Below are 27,974 nucleotides of genomic sequence, written 5' to 3' on the forward strand. Positions count from 1 at the left end.
CTGGTGAGACAAAACTGTGAATCGTCAGTGAAGAGCACTTTTTGCCTGTCCTGTCTGGTCCAGCAACAGTGGGTTTGTGCCCATAGGCGACGTTGTTGGCGGTGATGTCTGGTGAGGAGCTGCCTTACAACAGGCCTACAAGCCCTCAGTCCAGCCTCTCTCAGCCTATTGCGGACAGTCTGAGCAGTGATGGAGGGATTGGATTGTGCGTTCCTGGTGTAACTCGGGCAGTTGTTGTTGCCATCCGGTACCTGTCCCGCAGGTGTGATGTTTGGATGTACCGATCCTGTGCAGGTGTTGTTACACGTGGTCTGCCACTGCGAGGACGATAAGCTGTCCGTCCCGTCTCCCTGTAGCGCTGTCTTAGGCGTCTCACAGTACAGACTTTGCAATATATTGCCCTGGCCACATCTGCAGTCCTCATGCCTCCTTGCAGCATGCCTAAGGCAAGTTCACGCAGATGAGCAGGGACCCTGGGCATCTTTCTTTGGGTGTTTTTCCAGAGTCAGTAGAACGGCTTCTTTAGTGTCCTAGGTTTTCATAACGATGACTTTTAATTGCCTACCGTCTGTAAGCTGTTAGTGTTTTAACAACCGCTCCACAGGTGCATGTTCATTAATTGTTTATGGTTCATTGAACAAGCATGGGAAACAGTGTTTAAATCGATAGCCATCTGAGATGGTCTGTAAATAATCGATAGGAATCTGAGATGGTCTGTAAATAATCGATAGCAATCTGAGATGGTCTGTAAATAAACGATAGCAATCTGAGATGGTCTGTAAATAATCGATAGCAATCTGAGATGGTCTGTAAATAAACGATAGCAATCTGAGATGGTCTGTAAATAAACGATAGCAATCTGAGATGGTCTGTAAATAAACGATAGCAATCTGAGATGGTCTGTAAATAATCGATATCAAACTGAGATGGTCTGTAAATAATCGATAGCAATCTAAGATGGTCTGCCTCTGTCCTCTCAGTACCAGCAGGCCCTTCAGCAGCAGATGATGATACAGCCCATGTATCAGCAACAACAGGCACAGGCCCAGGCCCAGGCACAGGCCCACTACGTAGCAATGGTAAGACACACTCACACACCCACACACAAGCCATGGTAGGTAAGACACACACACAGATGATTTTAAATTGGATGAATGGTGAAGTCTATGTGCTTGGTGTACATATCCCGGAAAAGTTGAGTGATCTTGAAACCTTGGAGAGGGAAACACCTGTTCATTTAATTCTCTGATTAATTCTCTAGTGACATCACAGTTAACATATGTATTCCTGGTTCTACCGAGTCCAGGAAAATATTTTCTCAAATCATGTGGGGAAAAAATGATTTCACCTGATTTGGAATGACTAACCAGAAAGTTAAACAAGCATATTTATATAACATACATCAGTTTGGACAGTTAAAACAATTAATATTAAGCCATTAATTAAACCTCTCTTAAAGCCCTTCCATTGGACTGAAATTTGATCTAAATTCTAACAGGTTTTCTATCAAGCTACTAAGAGAGGCCCAGCCTATGTTTAAAAATGGGCTCTTTGCCTTTTTTCTAATTAAAACCTTGGTGGTACGTTTTCGCGACTAAAGACGCCCTTCTAGCTAGCAGACTACCAATTTTCATTGCAATTTGTAATTTAAATGAGGTTTTTGGTGACTTTTCATTAAAGTGATAGATCTATTTTACACATTTTGTGGGACAGGCTGTATATTGTAATCTAAATGATTCACTCATTTATATGTTAGTATTAGACTGTTATCTACTTTTTCAAAACCATAAGATTTAATCTGTAAAACAACAAATAATGAAACATTATTTGGTTACAACACTGAAAATGATTTTGTTAGAAGAATAACCATTTTCAAGAGTCTTCCGGAAGGTGCCGCGGGCTTCGCAATGAAAAGTTGACAAGCAGGTCCTGTTGTTCTTACTGGAAGAATAGACAACTATCTAGGAAACACTTTGGATCCGAGGTTGGTGTCTCTTTTTTTGAACAAAATTAAACGGATATATCTTGTAATTGAACAAAATAGTAAGGTGGACAATAACTGCCGGTTAGTACAGGACATATATATATTTTTTTGCTAAACAGCTTATGCAAAATCTGATGGTAGTAGTATTTCCACTGAAATGTGAAACATGCTAATTGCTAACCCGTTAGCCAACATTTTTACGACACCATCAATCACAAAACATTGATGGTTTGTTCACAAGATAACACTGTTAAAGGTAATAATATATTTCTTAAATGCTGTTGAATATGCCGATTTAATACGGGGTTCTCCGATACGTGTTACTATTTAACTAAGTGGAGGGGGGGGTTAGTGGAGGGGGGAGGGGTTAGTGGAGGGGGGAGGGGTTAGTGGAGGGGGAGGGGTTAGTGGAGGGGTTAGTGGAGGGGTTAGTAGAGGGGTTAGTAGAGGGGGAGGGGTTAGTAGAGGGGGAGGGGTTAGTAGAGGGGGGGGGTTAGAGAGGTTAGTAGAGGGGGGGTTGTTGATGATGTGACATGGCTGAGGGGTAGTAGGGCCTGGGTTGATGTTGCAGTAGAGTGGGGGGCTAGTAGAGGGGGGGGGGACTAGCTGTAGAGGGGGGGGTTAGCAGTAGAGGGGGAGGGGACTAGCAGTAGAGGGGGGGGGACTAGCAGTAGAGTGGGGGGGACTAGCAGTAGAGTGGGGGGGTAGCAGTAGAGGGGGGGGGACTAGCAGTAGAGGGGGGGGGACTAGCAGTAGAGGGGGGGGGACTAGCAGTAGAGGGGGGGGGACTAGCAGTAGAGGGGGGGGTTAGTAGTAGAGGGGGGGGTTAGTAGAGTGGGGGGGGACAGGCCCACTACTCAGCCATGTAACAACATCAACAACAAGCCCACTACTCAGCCCTGTAACAACATCAACAACAGGCCCACTACTCAGCCCTGTAACAACATCAACAACAGGCCCACTACTCAGCCCTGTAACAACATCAACAACAGGTCCACTACTCAGCCCTGTAACAACATCATCAACAACAGGCCCACTACTCAGCCATGTCACATCAACAACAGGCCCACTACTCAGCCCTGTAACAACATCAACAACAGGCCCACTACTCAGCCCTGTAACAACATCAACAACAGGCCCACTACTCAGCCATGTCACAACATCAACAACAGGGGGACTCAGCCATGTCACAACATCAACAACAGGCCCACTACTCAGCCATGTCACAACATCAACAACAGGGGGACTCAGCCATGTCACAACATCAACAACAGGCCCACTACTCAGCCATGTCACAACATCAACAACAGGCCCACTACTCAGCCATGTCACAACATCAACAACAGGCCCACTACTCAGCCATGTCACAACATCAACAACAGGCTCACTACTCAGCCATGTCACAACATCAACAACAGGCCCACTACTCAGCCATGTCACAACATCAACAACAGGCCCACTACTCAGCCATGTCACAACATCAACAACAGGCCCACTACTCAGCCATGTCACAACATCAACAACAGGCCCACTACTCAGCCATGTCACAACATCAACAACAGGCCCACTACTCAGCCCTGTCACAACATCAACAACAGGCCCACTACTCAGCCCTGTCACAACATCAACAACAGGCCCACTACTCAGCCATGTCACAACATCAACAACAGGCCCACTACTCAGCCATGTCACAACATCAACAACAGGCCCACTACTCAGCCATGTCACACATCAACAACAGGCCCCCTACTCAGCCCTGTCACATCATCAACAACAGGCCCACTACTCAGCCATGTCACATCATCAACAACAGGCCCACTACTCAGCCATGTCACATCATCAACAACAGGCCCACTACTCAGCCATGTCACACATCAACAACAGGCCCACTACTCAGCCATGTCAGAACATCAACAACAGGCCCACTACTCAGCCATGTCACATCATCAACAACAGGCCCACTACTCAGCCATGTAACATCAACAACAGGCCCACTACTCAGCCATGTCACATCATCAACAACAGGCCCCCTACTCAGCCATGTCACATCATCAACAACAGGCCCACTACTCAGCCATGTCACATCATCAACAACTGGCCCACTACTCAGCCATGTCACATCATCAACAACAGGCCCACTACTCAGCCATGTAACATCAACAACAGGCCCACTACTCAGCCATGTCACATCAACAACAGGCCCACTACTCAGCCATGTCACATCAACAACAGGCCCACTACTCAGCCATGTCAGAACATCAACAACAGGCCCACTACTCAGCCATGTCACATCATCAACAACAGGCCCACTACTCAGCCATGTAACATCAACAACAGGCCCACTACTCAGCCATGTCACATCAACAACAGGCCCACTACTCAGCCATGTCACATCATCAACAGGCCCACTACTCAGCCATGTCACATCATCAACAACAGGCCCACTACTCAGCCATGTCACATCATCAACAACAGGCCCCCTACTCAGCCATGTCACATCATCAACAACAGGCCCCCTACTCAGCCATGTCACATCATCAACAACAGGCCCCCTACTCAGCCATGTCACATCATCAACAACAGGCCCACTACTCAGTCATGTCACATCAACAACAGGCCCACTACTCAGTCATGTCACATCAACAACAGGCCCGCTACTCAGCCATGTCACATCATCAACAACAGGCCCCCTACTCAGCCATGTCACATCATCAACAACAGGCCCACTACTCAGCCATGTCACATCAACAACAACAGGCCCACTACTCAGCCATGTAATCATCAACAACAGGCCCACTACTCAGCCATGTCACATCATCAACAACAGGCCCACTACTCAGCCACTGTCAGCCATCATCAACAACAGGCCCACTACTCAGCCATGTAACAACATCAACAACAGGCCCACTACTCAGCCATGTCACATCAACAACAGGCCCACTACTCAGCCATGTCACATCAACAACAGGCCCACTACTCAGCCATGTCCATCAACAACAGGCCCACTACTCAGCCATGTCACATCAACAACAGGCCCACTACTCAGCCATGTCACATCAACAACAGGCCCACTACTCAGCCATGTCACATCAACAACAGGCCCACATCAACAACAGGCCCACTACTCAGCCATGTCACATCAACAACAGGCCCACTACTCAGCCATGTCACATCAACAACAGGCCCACTACTCAGCCATGTCACATCATCAACAACAGGCCCACTACTCAGCCATGTCACATCAACAACAGGCCCACTACTCAGCCATGTCACATCAACAACAGGCCCACTACTCAGCCATGTAACAACAACAGGCCCACTACTCAGCCATGTCACATCAACAACAGGCCCACTACTCAGCCATGTCACATCATCAACAACAGGCCCACTACTCAGCCATGTCACATCAACAACAGGCCCACTACTCAGCCATGTCATCATCAACAACAGGCCCACTACTCAGCCATGTCACATCAACAACAGGCCCACTACTCAGCCATGTCACATCAACAACAGGCCCACTACTCAGCCATGTCACATCAACAACAGGCCCACTACTCAGCCATGTCACATCAACAACAGGCCCACTACTCAGCCATGTCACATCAACAACAGGCCCACTACTCAGCCATGTCACATCATCAACAGGCCCACTACTCAGCCACTACTCAGCCATGTCACATCAACAACAGGCCCACTACTCAGCCATGTCACATCAACAACAGGCCCACTACTCAGCCACTACTCAGCCATGCCATCAACAACAGGCCCACTACTCAGCCATGTCACATCAACAACAGGCCCACTACTCAGCCACTACTCAGCCATGTCACATCATCAACAACAGGCCCACTACTCAGCCATGTCACATCAACAACAGGCCCACTACTCAGCCATGTCACATCAACAACAGGCCCACTACTCAGCCACTACTCAGCCATGTCACATCAACAACAGGCCCACTACTCAGCCATGTCACATCAACAACAGGCCCACTACTCAGCCATGTCACATCAACAACAGGCCCACTACTCAGCCATGTCACATCAACAACAGGCCCACTACTCAGCCATGTCATCATCAACAACAGGCCCACTACTCAGCCATGTCACATCACAACAGGCCCACTACTCAGCCATGTCACATCATCAACAACAGGCCCACTACTCAGCCATGTCACATCATCAACAACAGGCCCACTACTCAGCCATGTCACATCATCAACAACAGGCCCACTACTCAGCCATGTCACATCAACAACAGGCCCACTACTCAGCCACTACTCACATCATCAACAACAGGCCCACTACTCAGCCATGTCACATCAACAAACAACAGGCCCACTACTCAGCCCACTACTCAGCCATGTCACATCAACAACAGGCCCACTACTCAGCCCCACTACTCAGCCATGTCAACATCAACAACAGGCCCACTACTCAGCCATGTCACATCAACAACAGGCCCACTACTCAGCCACTACTCAGCCATGTCACATCAACAACAGGCCCACTACTCAGCCATGTCACATCAACAACAGGGCCCACTACTCAGCCATGTCACACATCAACAACAGGCCCACTACTCAGCCATGTCACATCAACAACAGGCCCACTACTCAGCCATGTCACATCAACAGGCCCACTACTCAGCCCACTACTCAGCCATGTCACATCAACAACAGGCCCACTACTCAGCCATGTCACATCAACAACAGGCCCACTACTCAGCCATGTCACATCAACAACAGGCCCACTACTCAGCCATGTCACATCAACAACAGGCCCACTTCTCAGCCCTGGTAAGAGCTATAGGTTAGACATATTGAACACCAATCCCGTAAGTTGCAGATGAACTGCAAGGTATACAAAGGAAAGCTGGGTTACCACACACTGAAACCTCCTCCAGTTTTATATCATGCAGAAACGACTGCCAATAAGATATAAATGTACCTGGATAAAACTACATTGAATGCTGGACATAGCCGAGATAACGCTCTGTAGAGGGAAACGAAACTCTCTTGTTTAGGAGCGCAAGAACATGCACAGTGTGACAGGACGCTGGAAACAGCTGGCTATTTCATTCTGTGTCAAATATATCCCCCAAAAAATGTAGCTCCTTCTCCAAACACTCACTGGCATCTCCCTCGCTGAACAGACCTCTGCCAAAACGTAAAGGGTGCAGAGCAGTGACTTCATCCAAAAATATCCTACCGTTCATATTTACGTACCCTCTGTGTCAACCGTCGCCAACACCAGTCATCCAAATCCGGTACTGTAAAGGCAGAGTCAGTTTTAGCTCGTTTTCCACCGAACGGTTACCATCTGTTTTAATTTCAGCAGCAATCTGCTCCGTCCACACGGTTATCAGGGAGGGGAGAGGAGGAGGAGGGGAGAGGAGGAGAGAGGAGGGAAGAGGAGGAGGAGAGGAGGAGAGAGGAGGGGAGGGAGGGGAGAGGGGGGGTAAAGATCCACCGGTTCGCTGTGTGTGTGACTGTGTTAAATTGTGACATATGAAGCAATTACACAGAGGAAATCAGGCTCTCTCTCGTCCGTTGTAGTCACTTTAGCAAAGTGAGTCTTTTAGGAAATATCACTTATCCCATACATTTTGCGTTTCGTCACTTTCAAGCCATAATCAACCTTTTAATATAAGTCTCTATTACTGACAGTCCTATTGTCTGATCCTGTCCATCACAGATTCACTGTGTCTGTAATCATGTCTCTCTCATCGTCAACGTGACATCACTGTTACCTCGTTCCCCTCCCCTGTCAGATGCACCAGTACCACCAGGCCTTTGCACAGCAGCAGCAACAGCAACTACAACTCCATCAACAACAACTCCATCAACAACAACAACAACATCAACAGCATTCCACCCAGCAGCCCACTGTGACCTCCCCGTTAGAGTTCCAACATCCTTTGGGCTCTTTTAACCCGGCTGGATCTGGGGTCAGCCCTGGGGTCGTGGCAATCGGGGCTGGTGCTGGAAATGTGACACCTTCCCCTGTTGAGGCTCTATACACCAGGTAACACCTTCCCCTGTTGAGACTCTATACACCAGGTAACACCTTCCCCTGTTGAGGCTCTAACACCAGGTAACACCACCCTGTTGAGACTCTATACACCAGGTAACACCTTCCCCTGTTGAGGCTCTATACACCAGGTAACACCTTCCCCTGTTGAGACTCTATACACCAGGTAACACCTTCCCCTGTTGAGGCTCTAACACCAGGTAACACCACCCTGTTGAGACTCTATACACCAGGTAACACCTTCCCCTGTTGAGGCTCTAACACCAGGTAACACCTTCCCCTGTTGAGGCTCTATACACCAGGTAACACCTTCCCCTGTTGAGGCTCTAACACCAGGTAACACCTTCCCCTGTTGAGACTCTATACACCAGGTAACACCTTCCCCTGTTGAGGCTCTAACACCAGGTAACACCTTCCCCTGTTGAGGCTCTATACACCAGGTAACACCTTCCCCTGTTGAGGCTCTAACACCAGGTAACACCTTCCCCTGTTGAGGCTCTAACACCAGGTAACACCTTCCCCTGTTGAGGCTCTAACACCAGGTAACACCTTCCCCTGTTGAGGCTCTAACACCAGGTAACACCTTCCCCTGTTGAGGCTCTAACACCAGGTAACACCTTCCCCTGTTGAGGCTCTAACACAGGTAACACCTTCCCCTGTTGAGGCTCTAACACCAGGTAACACCTTCCCTCAGTGAGACTCATACACCATATTAACACCTTCCCCTGTTAAGGCTCTAACACCAGGTAACACCTTCCCCTGTTGAGGCTCAACACCAGGTAACATATCATAAAGCATCTATACAGTCATGGTGAACACCTGCCCCTGTTGAGGCTCTAACACCATATCTTCCCCTGTTCCTATACACCAGGTAACACCTTCCCTGTTGAGGCTCTAACACCAGGTAACACCTTCCCCTGTTCTCTACACCAGGTAACACCTTCCCCTGTTGAGACTCTATACACCAGGTAACACCTTCCCATGTTGAGGCTCTAACACCAGGTAACACCTTCCCTCTCTGTTGAGACTCTATACACCAGGTAACACCTTCCCTGTTGAGGCTCTAACACCAGGTCCACCTTCCCTGTTGAGGCTCTAACACCAGGTAACACCTTCCCTGTTGAGGCTCTCTCAGGTAACACCTTCCCCTGTTGAGGCTCCTAACACCAGGTAACACCTTCCCCTGTTGAGACTCTATTCAGGTAACACCTTCCCCTGTTCCTACCCAGGTAACACCTTCCCCTTTCTCTATACACCAGGTAACACCTTCCCCTGTTGAGGCCTCCAGGTAACACCTTCCCCTGTTGAGGCTCTAACACCAGGTAACACCTCCCCTGTTGAGGCTTTCAGGTAACACCTTCCCCTGTTGAGACTCTACACCAGGTAACACCTTCCCTGTTGAGGCTCTAACACCAGGTAACACCTTCCCCTGTTGAGGCTCTAACACCAGGTAACACCTTCCCCTGTTGAGACTCTATACACCAGGTAACACCTTCCCCTGTTGAGACTCTAACACCAGGTAACACCTTCCCCTGTTGAGGCTCTAACACCATGTAACATCCCTCAGTCACTTCATACCCCAATATTTATGTGCCTGTAATGTCTGTCAGTAGCACAGACACCACAAGTAATACAGCATATCATAAAGCATCTCAGTCTATGGTGATCATTAGCCTGCCCCACTTCATATCTTCCTTTCTGTTCCTCTCTGTTCCTCTCTGTGCCTCCTCTCTGTACCTCTCTGTGCCTCCTCTCTGTGCCTCCTCTCTGTTCCTCCTCTCTGTTCCTCCTCTCTGTTCCTCCTCTCTGTTCCTTTCTGTACCTCTCTGTTCCTCTCTGTTCCTCCTCTCTGTACCTCCTCTCTGTTCCTCTCTGTTCCTCTCTCCCCAGTAGAAACCCTCTGGTGGACCTAAAGGTGACCACCCCTCCCTCCCGGACCCAACCCCAGAGCCTGGCCACCCCCCAGAGCCACCCTCCTGACATGTCCCGCTGGAACCCCTTCGGAGAGGACAACTTCTCCAAACTAACGGAGGAGGAACTTCTGGACCGCGAGTTCGACCTCCTCAGAGCAAGCAAGTGCCCCGTCTTTTACAGTCCCCGTCTTTTACCTTCCCCCAGCAAGTGCCCCGTCTTTTACCTTCCCCAGCAAGTGTCTTTTACCTTCCCCAGCAAGTGCCCCGTCTTTTACCTTCCCCCAGCAAGTGCCCCGTCTTTTACCTTCGCCCAGCAAGTGCCCCGTCTTTTACCTTCCCCAGCAAGTGCCCCGTCTTTTACCTTCGCCCAGCAAGTGCCCCGTCTTTTACCTTCGCCCAGCAAGTGCCCCGTCTTTTACCTTCTTTCCGTTACTGTTCCACCTGGGTTTGATTCCCACAGGGAACATGTCTGCACTCACAACGGATAGTCGCTCTGGAGAAGAGCTTCTGCTAAATGACTGACATGTAAACATATATATCAATAGACAAAAGGTTCCTGCTCTTAGTTGCCATTTGTCAATATATTAATATGTTTAATTACCTGATTTGTTACTTTTCTATCTGCAAACGTTCTTATATTTCACTAAATGCACTCCTGATTCCAAAGACAATTATTTATGTCTAATGTTAATTTGATGGCTAGTAAAAAAAAAATGAATTTGAATTTCCTGTGTCTAACGATCCCCTATCTGCCGAGCAGGTAAACCCGTGGAGAGAACCACTAGCATGGAGGCAGACCGACCGCTGCAGCCAATCACCTCCGCCGCAACCGCCAAGCCCCTCCTCCCTGAATACCTGTTTGGTTCCGCCCCCTTCCTGGCTAGCGCAGGCAAGTCTTAATGGAGGCCCCTCCCCCAACCCCGTCTTGCCGCGCCCCAACAGGACCCAACACTTCAGTTTGGAACTCTCCTGTCTTCATTTCTCCCCTGCCAAACTATTCTGCCCCCTTAAACCCCCAAAACTCACTGTTTTCTGCCCTTAAACCCCTAACCACACTCACTGTTCTACCCCCCTCTTAAACCCCCAACCACACTCATTGTTTTTAAACCCCCAACCACACTCCTGTTTTGCCCCCCTCCTGCCCTTAAACCCCTAACCACACTCACTGTTCTACCCCCCCTTAAACCCCCAACCACACTCACTGTTCTACCCCCCCTTAAACCCCCAACCACACTCATTGTTCTACCCCCTTAAACCCCCAACCACACTCACTGTTCTGCCCCCTCCTGCCCTTAAACCCCAACCACACTCACTGTTCTAAACCCCCAACCCACTCACTGTTCTCCCCCCTCTTAAACCCCCAACCACACTCATTGTTCTACCCCCTAAACCCCCAACCACACTCATTGTTCTACCCCCTCTTAAACCCCCAACCACTCACTGTTCTCCCCCTCTTAAACCCCCAACCACACTCACCCCCATTATTCATTATGATGTGAAAGGCTACACTGATCCTAGATCAGCATTCCTACTTTGAGACGCTTTGTGAAATACAGACCCTGGTGAGTAATTGCAGTCTTTTGGTGTAAATGGTCTCAATCTCAATGCTCAAATGGGAATGCGTTTACCAGGTTAGACTTCAGAGAACCAAACAGCACATCTCGTTAATGAACAGTAGGATGTATAGTGGGGTCCCAAATTATAATACATTTAAAGAATCAAACCTTTTTATTTAACTAGGCAAGTCAGTTAAGAACAAATTCATATTTACAATGACGGCCTATTTACAAATGATTGACACCCTCGATAAAGATGAGCATTTAATGACTATAAAATGAATAAATAATATTATTTTAATCTAATTCTGCCAGGAGGCTGGAACTTGGCCATAAGTGGAACTTCCAGCAACACAATGAAGAAAACATCAAAATCCACAAATAAGTTGTTAATTGGCCACACAAATCAACATTTTGCTATGGCCATCTCACTCTCCGGACTTGAAACCCATTTGAGAACGTGTGGATTTAATTGAAGAGGGCACATCCATCCATCATTTTGACCCCTACCTTTTTATGAGATGACAAAATTGATTTATTACTTTGAGCAATTGAGGCAACCAGATTTTTGGCAAAAAAATATCCTAAAATTGTATGAGTATAAAATAAATGTAATTCTCCAATATAGCTCAGTATTGACTTATTTTACATTAGTAATTTATGTGTCAATTTCAGACCCCACTGTATATGATGGTACAGTAGTGATTCCTAATTTAGTCACAAACCAGCAGTGAAAGAATGCGTGGTCGTACAATATTTATTTTGTTTTGATTTTGCTTATTGAGTCCATTTGAAACTAGCATATTGATATATTTATAAATATCCTTAAATCTCAAAATCCCCACCTTGGGCGTTATAAGTTTTTTTTCCTTTTAAGAGATTTTCCAAAATGTCATGTCCCTTTTTTGGGTTGTACTGTGCACTTTACTTACGGACAACTATTCTAGCTGCCGCCCACACCCCAAAATGATTCATTATTACAAGAATTGTATAACTAAAATGTATCTTAAGAATGTCATCATTCTTCTTTTCTAATGGTAGCTAAATTTATTTTTTTGTTGTGATATAACAGTCAGCTGTGCGCATATATTAAAATATGTTAACTAGAGTACGACAATAAAATCCCAGAATGACTTCAGTTAAGTGATTTTTATAGTAACTTAGAGCAAACTGAAGTCTGACTATAAGTTAGACGTTCTGCCTATATATCGAAATGGAAATGTGTATATCCCATGTCTCACTAACTTAGTATAACATTGTAGTTCAAGGTATAGCTGAGCTATGGAACAACCAAAAATAAAAAAAAAAGTTGTGTGGAAGTACTTGACCACTGATTAGGTTATGGGACGCTCAGAAGGGACCGTAATTCTAGAAATGGAGCCCCAACATACGGTGGAAGTCATCCCAAAAGGCTGGAATGACAACATTTGGTGACAAATGTACAAAACAGCCTCCATTTTATGTATGTATTTGTGCCATAGACAATGTTGTCAAGGTCATTCATATTTTCTTTGGTTGTCTAGTCTGTCCAAAGTCTGAAGGGACTTTCAGGGACTTATGACAAAATGTTCCAACCAATTCATCTCTGAAGTTTGTTTGTATCTACTAACCATTTCAACGTGCTCTCATTAAAGATTGCGCATGAAGCTGCACCTATATTTGGGTGGTGATGTAGTATAGCATACAACCCTACATCTGGTCCTGCTGCCACTTCTAGGTCTGACAGCTGCAGGCCTGGAGTCTCCACTGCTGGGTCTGATAGCAGCAGGTGTGGAGTCTCCACTGCTGGGTCTGACAGCAGCAGGCCTGGAGTCTCCACTGCTGGGTCTGACAGCAGCAGGCCTGGAGTCTCCACTGCTGGGTCTGACAGCAGCAGGCCTGGAGTCTCCACTGCTGGGTCTGACAGCAGCAGGCCTGGAGTCTCCACTGCTGGGTCTGACAGCAGCAGGCCTGGAGTCTCCACTGCTGGGTCTGACAGCAGCAGGCCTGGAGTCTCCACTGCTGGGTCTGACAGCAGCAGGTGTGGAGTCTCCACTGCTGGTCTGACAGCAGCAGGCCTGGAGTCTCCACTGCTGGGTCTGATAGCAGCAGGCCTGGAGTCTCCACTGCTGGGTCTGACAGCAGCAGGCCTGGAGTCTCCACTGCTGGGTCTGACAGCAGCAGGCCTGGAGTCTCCACTGCTGGGTCTGACAGCAGCAGGCCTGGAGTCTCCACTGCTGGGTCTGACAGCAGCAGGCTTCAGTTATGCACACTTGCCTATACAGTAATAAGCTGCTTTCATGCCTTGATAACACCTCCATATATTTTATTTATTTTCCAAAGGTAAGTTTAACCATTAACAAGGGAGAAGGGAATTGCTGGATTCCTCAATACCCCAGTCATTCTGTTGCATTTCATTGTCAATTTAAGAGCTCTGTACTCTTGACTATTTTGATAAACTAATAATAAGTGTACAATTATTTAACTTCTGTTATTGTTTCCATGTTTTAATGCAAGGCAGTCATACTCAGAAACATCTTGTTCAAATAGTGTATTGGTGGACAGATTTCTGATTCAACAGCCATAATTGTTTGATCTGTTATTTTGTACAATTTAGAAAGAATAAGAAAAAAGCCATTTAATTACACTGATGATCAAGTTCAAGACGAACAGGAAATGGTAGTGAAAAGTTTGGATGGTTTAAGACCTCCCAGCAGCGTTCAAAAACAGTATTGAATATGTTGTGTTGTTTACATTGATATATTTTGTTTCTTATTTACAAATGTTAATTCTTTGATTTTGGGTCATTGGTTTCACTTCCTAGCCCTTTTGTTACTGTGGTGAAACAGCCATAAACCTTCGTTTTATATTTGGTTGCTTTAAAACATTGTCATCAACATACAGATGTTCATAACAACTGTTTGTTCCTGTGAAACTTAACGCATCGGTTATTGTAGGAATGTCAGAACTGTTGGTTAAGCAGGTTGTTGTGCTGCACTCCAGCAGCTGCCTCTCCTGGGAAAGTATACTGCGTTAGATGCATAAGTTGTATATAAAAATATTAAAAATATCTGTTTTTCAACAGACAAACTATGTAAATGATCTTGTACAATACTGTGAATGTTTTTTTGTTTTTAAAAAATATATATACAAATGCTTAATGGTGATAAATAAAAACATTATTCAAAAGCAATATACATTTTTTGGGGGTTTGTTTTATTGATGGCTTTTACAATGAGTAGATAGATGCCAAACGATGAGGTGTTTGTAGGTTTCTGAGTGGTATTATCTGCCCACCGTTACACCAAGATGTTTCTCAGATTAACATGGCTGTCTTTGTGGGTCTGCACCTCTGAATGACTAACAACAACAAAAAAGCGACAGACATTTGTTCTGATAATGAATTGAAGCAACACTTATGTTTTGGGTATTGAGAATCCTTAACCAATATGTTATACCGATGCTTTCTGGAAAGTATTCAGACGCCTGGACTTTGTCCACATTTTGTTACGTTACAGCCGGATTCAAAAAAATGTATTGAATTTTTATTTTCCCTCATCAATCTACAGACAATACCCCATAATGACATCACAATACCCCATAATGACAAAGCAAAAAAAGGTTTTTAGAAACTTTTGCTAATTTATAAAAAAATTTAAAGAACGATCACATTTACGTAAGTATTCAGACCCTTTACTCAATATTTTGTTAGAAGCACCTTTGGCAGTGATTACAGCCTCGAGTCTCCTTGGGTTTAACGCTAGAAGCTTGGCACACCTGTATTTGGGTAGGTTCTCCCATTCTTCTCTGCAGATCCTCTCGAGCTCTGTCAGGTTGGATGGGGAGCGTTGCTGCACAGCTATTTTCAGGTCTCTACAGAGATGTTAGATCGGGTTCAAGTCCAGGCTCTGGCTGGGCCACTTAAGGACTCGTCCCGAAGCCACTCCTGCGTTGTCTTGGCTGTGTGCTTAGGGTCGTTGTCCTGTTGGAAGGTGAACCTTCGCCTCAGTCTAAGGTCCTGAGCGCTCTGAAGCAGATTTTCATTAAGGATCTTTCTGTACTTTACTCTGTTCATCTTTCCCTTGATCCTCACTAGTCTCCCAGTCCCTGCCGCTGAAAAACATCCCCACAGCATGATGTTGCCACCACCATGCTTCACCTTAGGGATGGTGCCAGGTTTCCTGCAGATGTGACGCTTGGCATTCGACCAGAGTTCAATCTTGATTTCATCAGACCAGAGAATCTTGTTTCTCATGGTCTGAGAGTCTAGGTGCCTTTTGGCAAACTCCAAGCGTGCTGTCATGTGCCTTTTACTGAGCATTGGCTTCCGTCTGACCACTCTACCATAAAGGCCTGATTGGTGGATTTCTGCAGAGATGGTTGTCTTTCTGGAATGTTCTCCCATCTCCACAGAGGGACTCTGGAGCTCTGTCCGAGTGATCATCGGGTTCTTGGTCACCTCCCTGACCAAGGTCCTTCTCCCCCGATTGTTCAGTTTGGCCGGGCAGACAGCTCTAGGGAGAGTCTTGGTGGTTCCAAACTTCTTCCATTTAAGAATGATGGAGGCCACTGTGTTCTTGGGGACCCTTCCCCAGGTCTGTGCCTCGACACAATCCTGTCTCGGAGCTCTACTGACAATTCCTTCGACCTCATGGCTTGGTTTTTGCTCTGACATGCACTATGCACTGTCAACTGTGGGACCTTTTATATAGACAGGTGTGTGCCTTTCCAAATCATGTCCAATCAATTGAATTTACCACAGGTGGACTCCAATCAAGTTGTTGAAACATCTCAAGGATGATCAATGGAAACAGGATGCACCTGAGCTCAATTTCAAGTATCATAGCAAAAGGTCTGAATACTTATGTAAATAAGGTATTTCTTTTTAAAAATTTGTTATACAGTTGCAAAAAACTTATTAACCTTTTTCCTGCTTTGTCATAATGGGGTGTAGATTGCTGAGTATTAAATAAATAAAAATCCATCTTAGAATAAAACTAACATAACAAAATGTGGGAAAAGTCCAGGAGTCTGAATACTTTCCAAAGGCACTGTACATACAGTATTGTGCTTTGGGTAACCAACATGTTATATAAACCGGACTGTGCTTAAAAAAAAAAAAAAAAAAAGGTAAACAGGTGAATAAGATATTAAACCATAAGCAGCTCACTGTCTCTCTCAAAACCTCAGAGTGGAGAACATGTACTGGGTAAATCCCAGCTTTGATGTTTAATCAGTTGTAGAATGGCGGTTAGGTTTAAAATCCAATCTGATTGCAAAGTCCAAGTGAAAATATCCTGACACAGTCCTCATTGAGATCAAACTGTGTTTACTGATTATTATTTTTTTTTTTTTACCTTTATTTAACTAGGCAAGTCAGTTAGGAACAGTGGGTTAACTGTCTTGTTCAGGGGCAGAACGACAGATTTTTACCTTGTCAGCTCGGGGATATGAACTTGCAACCTTTCGGTTACTTGTCCAACGCTCTAACCACTAGGCTACCCTGCCGCCCCCTCTAACCACTAGGATACCCTGCCGCCCCCTCTAACCACTAGGATACCTGCCGTCCCCCTCTAACCACTAGGCTACCCTGCCGTCCCTACACTCTAACCACTAGGCTACCCTACCTCCCTACACTCTAACCACTAGGCTACCTACCTCCCTACACTCTAACCACTAGGCTACCCTACCTCCCTACACTCTAACCACTAGGATACCTACCTCCTCTACACTCTAACCACTAGGCTACCCTGCCGCCCCTACACTCTAACCACTAGGCTACCCTGCCGCCCCTACACTCTAACCACTAGGATACCTACCTCCTCTACACTCTAACCACTAGGCTACCTACCTCCTCTACACTCTAACCACTAGGATACCTACCTCCTCTACACTCTAACCACTAGGCTACCCTGCCGCCCCATGTCTGCTTGACTAATATGTTTAATACATGACTGTAACCAGGGACGCAACTTTGGTTTTTGAAGTGTGTGGGGTGGGCATTTATTTTTATGTATCCAGTCTGATAAACACTCCAAACAGCCTTCCCTGCAGCTCGGAGGTGTCCTTGTGGTCCTAAAGCACGCCTCTGCCTCTTTTTGTATCACATTCCAGTGAAATATGCACCCCTGACTGTAACATGCTTAAGGCATTTAGTTTCTGTCCATACAACTTGTCTTTTCTATGATTTGGCCTATTCACCTAAATTCACCTCAGTTCCAACTAGATTTGTGGATTTATTTTTGTTGGCTAATTAGATTTGATATAATATACTTTTTAAATGTGACTTTTTTTCTTCTTTTTTTCCAGTAATTCCAGTACACCTTCCCACATAATTACATTCTAATAGACCTCTCTACCGCCCAGGCCTTATCTCAATTAGATGTGCTCACATCCTCTCTCTCACCTTCTTTTGGAAAAAAAAAAAGGTCAAAGTTCATCAAGGAAACATGGATGGGAAATGCTTGAAATAAGACTTGTCTTTTCTCCACTCACGTGTCATTTAGGCTAATTACGTTTACGAAGTGGATCCCAAAACAAATATATAAAGGGCTCTAGTTTGTTGTGCAAAATACATTTTATATACTGAACAAAAATATATAATGCAACGTGTAACAATCGAAATATTTTCCTGATTTACAGCTCATATCAGGAAATCAGTCGATGAAAAATACATTTATTAAACTCTGATCCTAGGGATTGATTGGTCAGATACTTTATTTTTTTTTTTAAGGTATTAGAAAACCAGTTCAGGTGTGACTCATTTGCGTCACGCAGCGCGACATCTCCTTCTCATAGAGTTGATTAGGCTGATGGTTGTGAGCTGTGGAATGTTGACCCACTCTTCTTCATTGGCTGTGCGAATTTGCTGGATATTGGCGGGAACTGGAAGACGCTGTCGTACACGTCGACCCAAACCTGCTCAATGGGTGTCTGAGTATGCAGGCCATGGAAGAATTGGGACATTTTTAGCTTCTCGTCACGGTATGTCTGTGCATTCAAATTGCCATTGATAAAATGCGATAAATTACCTTTTTCAGTTGGTTAATTAATGCCAGTGGCCTTCCTTCGGCCTCTAAATCCTATAACAATAGTATTAAATGTAAATGTTGTACATTTTGTATGCTTTGTGTACATGTAAGGCTCCCTTGAAAAAGAGGCGTTGGTCTCAATGGCATTTCCCTGCTAAAATAAAGGTTAATAAAAAATAAAATATTCAATTGAATTATGTCATAGATATCGTTAGGTGAGTGATGTATTATAGCAATGATTGAGAATGTAAAGGACTGTGACGTCTGATTTGTAATACTGTAGGGTGGTGGGGGGTTGTCTCGTTCGTTTGGGCAAAAGTCAGTCGCAACATGTGTTGGTCCCATGTTTCATGAGCTGAAATAAAAGATGCCAGACATTTTCCATATGCACACACAAAAAAAAAAGCTAATTTCTCTCATTTTGTGCACAAATTTGTTTACATCTCTGTTACTGAGCATTTCTCCTTTGCCAAGATTATCCATCCACCTGACAGGTGTGGCATAGTATGATCATTACACAGGTGCGCCTTGTGCTGGGGGACAATAAAAGGCTGCTCTAAAATGTGCAGTTTTGTCACACGACACAATGCCACAGATGGCATTGGCAATTGGCATGCTGACTGCAGAAATGTCCACCAGAGCTGTTGCCAAATAATTGAATGAAAGAATTTGGCAATAATTTGAGACTTTGGCAGTACGTCCAACCGGCTGCACAACCGCAGACCATGTATATGGCTTCGTGTGGGCAAGTGTTAACGTTGTGAACAGAGTGCCCCATGGTGGTGGTGGGGTTATGGTATGGGCAGGTATAAGCTACAGACAACTAACACAATTGCAGTTCATCGATGGCAATTTGAATGCACAGAGATACCGTGACGAGATCATGAGGCCCATTGTCGTGCCATTCATCCGCCTCCATCACCTCATGTTTCAGCATGATAATGCACTGGATAATTCCTGGAATCTGAAAATGTCCCAGTTCTTCCATGGCCTGCATACTCACCAGACCTATCATCCATTGAGCATGTTTGGGATGCTCTGGATCGACTTGTACGACAGCGCATTCCAGTTCACGGCAATATCCAGCAACTTCACACAGCCATTGAAGTGGAGTGGGACAAGATTCCACAGGCCACAATCAACAGCCTGATCAACTGTATGTGAAGGAGATGTGTCTCTGCATGAGGCAAATGGTCACATAAGATACTAACTGGTTTTCTGATCCACGCCCCTACCTTTTTTTTTAAAGGTATCTGTGACCAACAGATGCATATCTGTATTTCCAGTCATGTGAAATACATAGATTAGGGCTGAATGCATTTAATTAAATTGACTGATTTCCATATATGAACTGTAACTCAGTAAAATCTTTGAAATTCTGCCTTCTAGGCAGAGTTGCAAAGAAAAAGCCTTATCTCAGACTGGCCAATAAAAATAAAAGATTAAGATGGGCAAAAGAACACAGACACTGGACAGAGGAACTTTGCCTAGAAGGCCAGCATCCCGGAGTCGCCTCTTCACTGTTAACGTTAAGACTGGTGTTTTGCGGGTACTATTTAATGAAGCTGCCAGTTGAGGACTTGTGAGGCATCTGTTTCTCAAACTAGACACTCTAATGTACTTGTCCTCTTGCTCAGTTGTGCACCGGGCCTCACACTCTTTCTATTCTGGTTAGAGCCAGTTTGCACTGTTCTGTGAAGGAGAGTAGTACACAGCACTGTACGAGATCTTCAGTTTCTTGGTAATTTCTCGCATGGAATAGCTTTCATTTCTCAGAACAAGAACAGACTGACGAGTTTCAGAAGAAAGTTCTTTGTTTCTGGCCATTTTGAGCCTGTAATCGAACCCACAAGTCATTTACAACATTAACAATGCATTTCTGATCAATTGAATGTTATTTTAATGGACAAAAAATTTGCTTTTCTTTCAAAAACAAGTACATTTCTAAGTGACCCCAAACTTTTGAACGTGTGTGTGTATATAAAATCTGATAGACAACAAAACGATTAGGCCTAAGTATTATCCCCTGTCACATTGGCGTCTTTGTTAGGTGGAAACAGAGAGAGCAAACACTATGGCCAGTTTATTAGGTACACCACCCTGTTCACAAAAATTATTAGCTTCTACAAACAGTGAGTCACATGGACGTGGCTTGCTGTATAAAGCAGGCAGACGGGCATCGAGGCATTCAGTTACTGTTCGATTGAATGTTAAAATGGGTTAAACCAGTGACCAAAGCAACTGGGAACGCGGTATTGTCTTCAAGGCCAGCGTCTCCGAGTCAACTGCTCACATCCTGTTTAGTGTTAATGGTACAGGCTGGTGGCCATGGTTTAATGATATGGGGGATGTTTTCTTCGTACAAGTTAGGTCCCTTGATACCAATTGAGCAATGTCTCCATGCCCTGAAGAATTCAGGCTGTTCTGGAGGCAAAGGGGGGTCTGACCCGGTTCTTGATGGCCACTGAGTGTATGTAGCCCAGCCAGTATTATCCCCTGTCACAGTGGCTTCTCTGTTAGAAGACAGTAAACATATGTAGCCCTGCCAAGGATACATAATAGTATAATGTGGTTGATTAGGCTATTTACTATAGGTTGATGTAGGTTGATAGGACTAATCCCATTTATGTTAGGTTGACCCAACCCGACAGTGACAGACAGGCATTGATAGGGTGCATGCCATCTCAACCCTGACCCCCCCCCCAACCCCCGAGAAGGAGTGCTGATCAAGGTTGTAGTGCTTACCTGTGTCCTAGCAGTCTCTTCATTCAGATCTAAAAGGCTAAACTGATCCTAGATCAGAAATCTGAGATGCTTTATAAACCCCCAGTAACAAGACATTTTAACCCCACGTATTATGAAGTGAAAACTGCTTAAGTCCTTCACCTCATTCTGCGATAATATACGATGACAAAAGTGTTTTCATTACGTAGCACAGCAGGGTCTTCTGGGAAATCCTGGGAAGAATCTAGTCGCTGGTTGAGTACATCTTAGTAGTGGTGGTGAGACTCATTTGAGTTTTTTTTTTTGTTTTGTTTTTTGCAAGAGACACATTACAGGTCATTACACACACAGGACATATTACAGGACATTACATTACACATTACAGGACATTACATTACACATTACAGGACATTACATTACACATTACAGGACATTACACTACACATTACAGGACATTACATTACACATTACAGGACATTACATTACACATTACAGGACATTACATTACACATTACAGGACATTACATTACACATACAGGACATATTACACATTACAGGTCATTACACATACAGGACATTACATTACACATTACAGGACATTACACTACACATTACAGGACATTACATTACACATTACAGGACATTACATTACACATTACAGGACATTACACTACACATTACAGGACATTACATTACACATTACAGGACATTACATTACACATTACAGGACATTACACTACACATTACAGGACATTACATTACAGGACATTACATTACACATACAGGACATTACATTATACACACAGGACATTACACATACAGGACATTACAGGACATTACATTACACATACAGGACATTACATTACACATACAGGACATTACATTACACATTACAGGACATTACACATACAGGACATTACAGGACATTACATTATACACACAGGACATTACACATACAGGACATTACATTATACACACAGGACATTACATTACACATTACAGGACATTACATTACACATTACAGGACATTACATTACAGGTCATTACACACACAGGACATATTACACATTACAGGACAGGACACATTACGGGACATTATACATTACAGGACATTACACTACACATTACGGGACATTACACTACACATTACGGGACATTACACTACACATTACAGGACATTACACTACACATTACAGGACATTACACTACACATTACGGGACATTACACTACACATTACGGGACATTACACTACACATTACAGGACATTACACTACACATACAGGACATTACATTACACATACAGGACATTACACATTACAGGACAGGACAAATTACAGGACATTACACTACACATACAGGACATTACATTACACATACAGGACATTACAGGACATTACACTACACATACAGGACATTACATTACACATACAGGACATTACACATTACAGGACAGGACAAATTACAGGACATTACATAACACATACAGGACATTACATTATACATTACGGGACATTACATGACACATTACAGGACATTACACTACACATACAGGACATTACAGGACATTACCTTAAACATACAGGACATTACATTACCTTAAACATACAGGACATTACATTACACATTATAGGACATTACATTAGAGGAAGGAGCAGATGCCATCCTCATGCGTGGTGGTGGTGTAAGATCGTGAGCAGAGGATGGAGCAGATGCCATCCCATGCCAGCCAGAAGAGAATTCTGGGTAATCCAGTGGGCGGCCATGTCCTGACGGTACCAGAATGGTCCTGAGTTCCCCCATCCTCAGCCCACTGCCAGACTCATTTGATTTGATTCATTTGGTTTTTTTTTTTTTTTTGGGGGGGGTAAAATAAATGAAAGTTAAAATAGAAATCCTAGAGGATAACACATGTAAGCATTATAGAACTAGTCTTTCTGACATTTGAATTAGACCCAGCCCCATATACAGTGGAGCTTGACCCTTTGCTGTCCCTGACCAGCTTACATCATTCATGTACATTGTTGTTAACGCCCCGTTTAACAAGGTCTGTGTTTTGTCCGTGTCATCCGCATGTCTGTTTAAACAATAAGAAGAAAGAACAGCAGAAAAGAAATGGATTTCTCTCCAGGTTGCAAATCTTTCTTTTTGGATTAAAAGATGTTCCACTGAGGTGGGAGGTTAGATTAGGACATGTTGTCATATAGACAGGTTTGTCCCAACAGATTCAGAAGGTTTCCTCGCTCGCAAACACTCATGAACACAAAACCTGCAAGAAGAGTTGTTTTGTAATACTTCAGAATCAAGTTAAGAGTATGTAAATATTTAAAAAAAAAAATGTTTAAGTTATAATTAGGATATTAACAGGTAATCATTTATTAAATACATTTATAAATCATTCACGTTTTAAGCTCTCTGAAAATGAGTTTTCTTCTTTGTTTCTACCCTCCCTCCCTCCTTCTTTATCGTTGGCTTTGTTCATTACTGTAGAACAATGGTTTTGGTTAATCCTCTATCTGTCATGTCCTGCCAGTTTGGAGATTTTCAGATATTAACAGATTTCCATTTCTGTCTGCACAGCGGGGGGGGGGCTATGTTCGGGCGTACTATCGCAACTAACTTATTCATAGTGAACAAATGCTATTCAGTTACCTCTAGTCTTTCTCAAAAAGACACTTGGTTTCTATTAGGGTGTGTGATCGCGTAGAAAAGAGTAATTGGCATTCAAAGATTGCAACGCGAAAGAAAGAGAATTCTTAAATTGCTCCATTTAATTACAGAGTTAAAAAATATGAGGGGGGGGGGTCTTAAAGACTTATAAGACATCTTGTTTGTTCTCCTGCTGCGCCTAAGCCTTCTGTTGTTAGTGGGGTCAAGTTAGGCCTCTGAGAAAGGGAAAGAGCAGCTTTTGCACCATATGAGTTTCTATAATTCTCCTCTGCTGTGCCTTCTGCTCCAGTACAATGGAACAAACTGTTGGGATTTGCTTTCTCAAATCATTCTGAGATCGTCAAGGTTACCTCAGAAGATTCCCAGATAGAGCAGTCGGGTTAATCCAGATTTGACTAATACCACATCCTAGTGATATTAGAATTTACAAGCTCTAAAGAAGCGTTGTCCAGCTTCCTGTCCAGGGGGTGTATTTCGTACAACAAGCTGCCTCTCTCTACAGAGAGAGGTTCCTGTCCAGGGGGTGTATTTCGTACAACAAGCTGCCTCTCTCTACAGAGAGAGGTTCCTGTCCAGGGGGTGTATTTCGTACAACAAGCTGCCTCTCTCTACAGAGAGAGGTTCCTGTCCAGGGGGTGTATTTCGTACAACAAGCTGCCTCTCTCTACAGAGAGAGGTTCCTGTCCAGGGGGTGTATTTCGTACAACAAGCTGCCTCTCTCTACAGAGAGAGGTTCCTGCTCCTATGAGCCCTTCCAGCTCGTAAAAGCTCAGGCAAAAGCTACGTAATAAGAAGCATTGTTACTCGATTTAGAACAAAAAAAAAGCTATAATCATGTTTCAAGTCTTAAAAATGTCCCCTCCCACTCCCCATCCCTTATCTACTGTGCGTGCTCTATTGTCATCTTAAACCCTTGTGGTTCTTCTGTATCTCTCTCTTTTTGAAACATAGGCTTCTTTGACATTTTCATATTATTTTAATCAGAAAATCTGTTAAACTTGAAAGTAGGTTTTATGATTTTGTACTGTTATCTTTCTGTGTTATGAAGTGCAATTTTCTGGGAATGGCAATGATGTACAATTACACAAACAAGGACATTGGCTGCAGCTAGTATTAACATTGCAATATTTTCTAAATTGATCTTAATTCCATGCACCAAATTAAATGTTCAAGAAAATGTAGCTAATACTGTGTGTGTGTGTGTATATATATATGGTCACATATAGCTTTGGGTGTAAAGGCTACCGGTAATTATATAATTGACATCTTCAAGTTCTCCTGTCTTTTGTAACAGTCTCTTGTCTGCTTCAATCCCACAGGTTCTAGTGTGATGACAGATCAGCCTATTGAAGAGCTCAGTATCCCAGCCGCTGCTCCTGTCCCTGTGGGCCAGCCAGCCCTTGAGGAACAGCTACAGCAACCTCCTGCCAAGGAGCACAAACCAAGCAGGACGAGAAACTCCTCTGACAGTGGCTCACAGACGACTCGCAAACCACCGGGCGGCGAATCAGACAGCGACTTCGAGTCGGACCCTCCTTCCCCTAAGAGCAGCGAGGAGGAAGACGAGCCAGAGGAGGACGAAGGGCTGAACAGCGAGCAAGAGCATGGAGAATTCTTCAACGAACTGGAAAATGTGGAGGAAATGGAGACGCTGGGCCAGAGGCCTCTGTTAATGGACTCGGAGGACGAGGAGGATTACGACAAACACAGCTCCGACTCGGACTATGAGCCCAGGAAAGCTAAGGGAGGACGCTCAAAGAGGCTCCCAGGAGGTAAAGGAGGGGCAGTGGCTGCTGCAGCTACTGTCTCCCATGAGGGAGGTCCGAGCGGGGAGTTGGAGGCCACGCTGATCATGATCACACCTTCTGAGTCGCCCGGTGTGGCTGCTGTTAGAGCTCCCCCTAGTGGTGGTGGAATCAAGGACATATTTGGTGCCGATGTGTTTTGCGCTGTGCCTTTCTTTCCCCCTGTGGTGTCCCCCACAGAAAGAGCAGACATCTTCTCCGCGGCTCCCTTCAGGCAGGTGAGCCAGGAGGCCGTGGCCATCCAAGCCACGGAGGAGTTTGATGTCTTTACAAAAGCTCCGTTCAGCCGGAACCTCTCGAAATCTGGCAAGACTGGAAGCAGCGATATCTCTATGGGTCAGAACCCGCCTGTGTCCCCTGAGATTATCGACCCGTTTGGCTTCTCCCCCTTCCAGCCCGGCCCCACGGCCCCGCCACCAACCACCTCCAGGAGCGCCGAGGACATCTTCCATCCAGCCTTCGACGATTTGACCAGTCCCCAGCAGCAGAGGCTAAAGCAGCGCAGCCTCCAAAAGCTGTCTTCGCGGCAGAGGAAGCTCTCTGGCAGCACCGAAGGCGGCGGCAACGGCAAGCGCCACCACGGTACGCCTACCGGCGGCCGCAAGAGCAACAAGCCCAGCTTCCGAACCCCCGAGCGCGTCCGCCGGCACAAGAGGGTCAGCAGGAGGGACTCCCAGAGCTCCAACGAGTTCCTCAGCACCTCAGACTCCAAGGAGAACATCAGCGTCGGCAGCGTAACGATGACCGACAAAGACAAAGGGTCTTCCCTACCTAGCCTTCCTAGTGAGGTCGACCCCATCTTGGACCCATTTGGTGCCAAACCTTTCGGTCCTCAAGATGGCAGCCGACTCAACCAGGGCCAGTACCAAGGTCTAATGGACGGCAAGACAGACATAGTTTCGGCCAATGGCAGGCCTCAGACCAGCTTGCAAATCCACGGGGCGCTGGGGGTTGGGAACATCATGGATGACTTTGGGGCGGTGCCCTTCACAGAACTGGTGGTTCACCCTGGACAGCAGCAGCAGCCGTCTCAGATCGTGGAGTTGGATCCTTTTGGAGCTGCTCCTTTCCCCTCCAAACAGTGAATGTCTCACTCGTCTTCCCGCCACAAACACACTCGTCTTTCTCAATCACGTCGCTGTGTTACGCCAAGCCTATGCAGTCCCCAGGGGGGTGAATTCCCATCCAAAGGATGGCAGCTAGATTCGGTGGTGTGGTAGTTGATTATCTTTTCAGCCAAATGAAACTACCAGCAATGGCTCTAACGACTCTCTTAAATGTTTCCAATGCTTTTTTTTTTCCCTTCTCAAAAATATTTTTAACACGCTAGTAACTGGATATTGGGATTAACAAAACCAACGTAAACCTGTGGAGTATGGATGATTTATTTCAGGTTCGGTATGCATCTACTTCTGCCTGTACCTGTTTTCTAACAAGCCTTTTATGCTGCATCTCATCGAGACATTTTAACAGGATTGGCGATTGATACCGGTTTCACTCAAGATCACACTGTGACAAACAAGCTCGCTCAGTGTTCCGACTGGTTGAGTTGCTGCAAAAAAAACAAATACTATTATGTGTAGATATAGTGGCCTCCTTCAAGATCTACCAATAAGATTTGATTAATTTAGCACCATAAAGCCTTATATGGGCATGGCTCTGCCCTACTGCACAGTACCTCAGAAACCATTGGCTAAGCAAATGACACAAAAGGGCAACGTTAGCCAACAGAATGAGTCGTTTCAGAGTAGGCATTTACCACTGTATTATTTCACCCTACATAGACCCTTTTCTATGCATATTTTTACATTTACAGTCGACTTAGACACAGCGATAAATGGTTTTGGTTTTGTAATTTTTTTTATTGCATTTAATACTAGAACGAAAGGGATTTTGGTTCTGTTTTAAAGATAGCTTTTTTTTCTTCTTCGTGATTTAAGACCGTTTCAAATGTTAGGTTTGTTTCTATACTTTTAGCATTACAACTGTGTCAGTAAATTAAATTCTTAAAAGTGATTGTTATTTTACCTTAACCCAATTTTTGAATGAGAGGAAGAACACAACTGTCCTCCTACGTGGTGACACTGAATCTACCGATTTATCTGACTACTTCCACCTTTTCTTAGTCCTGAAACACTCTCTCTCGTCGATTTGGTAACACAAGCCATGCATTCATAAAGGGAAAGTGAGTCTAAAGAGGTACAACTTATTAGAATCAGTTCAAATTAAATGCACTTTCAGCATCAACTCTTCCTGTCTGGTAATTATAAAACCAATGT

The 27,974-nt window shown here is 44.9% G+C and overlaps 1 protein-coding gene and 1 long non-coding RNA gene across 3 annotated transcripts in view; both read left to right on the forward strand.

Moving 5' to 3' along the window:
- Positions 1-27,938, forward strand: part of LOC112262511 (BMP-2-inducible protein kinase-like) — an 85,193-nt gene extending 57,255 nt beyond the window's left edge. Inside the window, exons 12-16 of one of the 2 annotated variants that reach the window (XM_042331258.1) lie at positions 981-1,079; positions 7,760-8,013; positions 9,910-10,091; positions 10,693-10,821; positions 25,210-27,938. In XM_042331258.1, coding sequence (XP_042187192.1) covers positions 981-1,079; positions 7,760-8,013; positions 9,910-10,091; positions 10,693-10,821; positions 25,210-26,780 — 2,235 coding nt within the window. In that variant the 3' untranslated portion in view covers positions 26,781-27,938. The remainder of the gene's footprint in view (positions 1-980; positions 1,080-7,759; positions 8,014-9,909; positions 10,092-10,692; positions 10,822-25,209) is intronic. The other variant, XM_042331259.1, reaches the window with a different exon arrangement.
- On the forward strand, positions 8,733-9,571 carry LOC112262512. The gene is made up of 2 exons (XR_006084778.1): positions 8,733-8,765; positions 9,436-9,571. It is a non-coding gene; the product is annotated as an uncharacterized LOC112262512 (long non-coding RNA).
- Positions 27,939-27,974: the final 36 nt, after the last annotated feature.

This window comes from Oncorhynchus tshawytscha, linkage group LG12 (assembly GCF_018296145.1).
Source record: "Oncorhynchus tshawytscha isolate Ot180627B linkage group LG12, Otsh_v2.0, whole genome shotgun sequence".
Taxonomy (NCBI): Eukaryota; Metazoa; Chordata; class Actinopteri; order Salmoniformes; family Salmonidae; genus Oncorhynchus; species Oncorhynchus tshawytscha.